The 496-nt window shown below is 71.2% G+C and overlaps 1 protein-coding gene across 1 annotated transcript in view; it reads left to right on the top strand.

The window, feature by feature from the left end:
- Positions 1–6: 6 nt before the first annotated feature.
- Positions 7–496, top strand: part of LOC105982184 (hemoglobin subunit alpha-like) — a 3,074-nt gene continuing 2,584 nt past the window's right edge. The window contains exons 1-2 of the mRNA XM_013011702.1: positions 7–226; positions 369–394. Of these exons, the coding sequence (XP_012867156.1) occupies positions 23–226; positions 369–394 (230 nt within the window). The 5' untranslated portion in view covers positions 7–22. The remainder of the gene's footprint in view (positions 227–368; positions 395–496) is intronic.

The raw sequence follows: 496 nt of genomic DNA, 5'->3' as shown, positions 1-496 counted from the left end.
GCCGGCCCTCTTCTCCCGCAGGATGTTCCTGGGCTTCCCCACCACCAAGACCTACTTCCCCCACTTCGATCTGAGCCACGGCTCCGCACAGGTCCAGGGCCACGGGAAGAAAGTGGCCGAGGCGCTGACCACCGCCGTGGGCCACCTGGACGACCTGCCCGGCGCGCTGTCCGCGCTCAGCGACCTGCACGCGCACAAGCTGCGCGTGGACCCGGTCAACTTCAAGGTCCGCGGGGCCCCGGGAGCGGGGGGGGGGGGGGGGGGGGGGGGGGAGGCAGAGAATGGTGGAGAGGAGGGGAGACGGATCTATCCAGGGGGGGGGGGACCCCGCACCACGCCGCCCCTCACCCGCCCGTCTCCTCCCGCAGCTCCTGAGCCACTGCCTGCTCGTGACCCTGGCCAACCACCACCCGGGCGAGTTCACCCCCGCGGTCCACGCCTCCCTGGACAAGTTCCTGGCCGCGGTGAGCAACGTGCTGACCTCCAAGTACCGTTA

The sequence above is a fragment of the Dipodomys ordii genome, unplaced genomic scaffold (genome assembly GCF_000151885.1).
Source record: "Dipodomys ordii isolate 6190 unplaced genomic scaffold, Dord_2.0 Scaffold14, whole genome shotgun sequence".
In the NCBI taxonomy this organism is placed as follows: domain Eukaryota; kingdom Metazoa; phylum Chordata; class Mammalia; order Rodentia; family Heteromyidae; genus Dipodomys; species Dipodomys ordii.
This window is presented reverse-complemented; position numbering and strand designations above follow the sequence as displayed.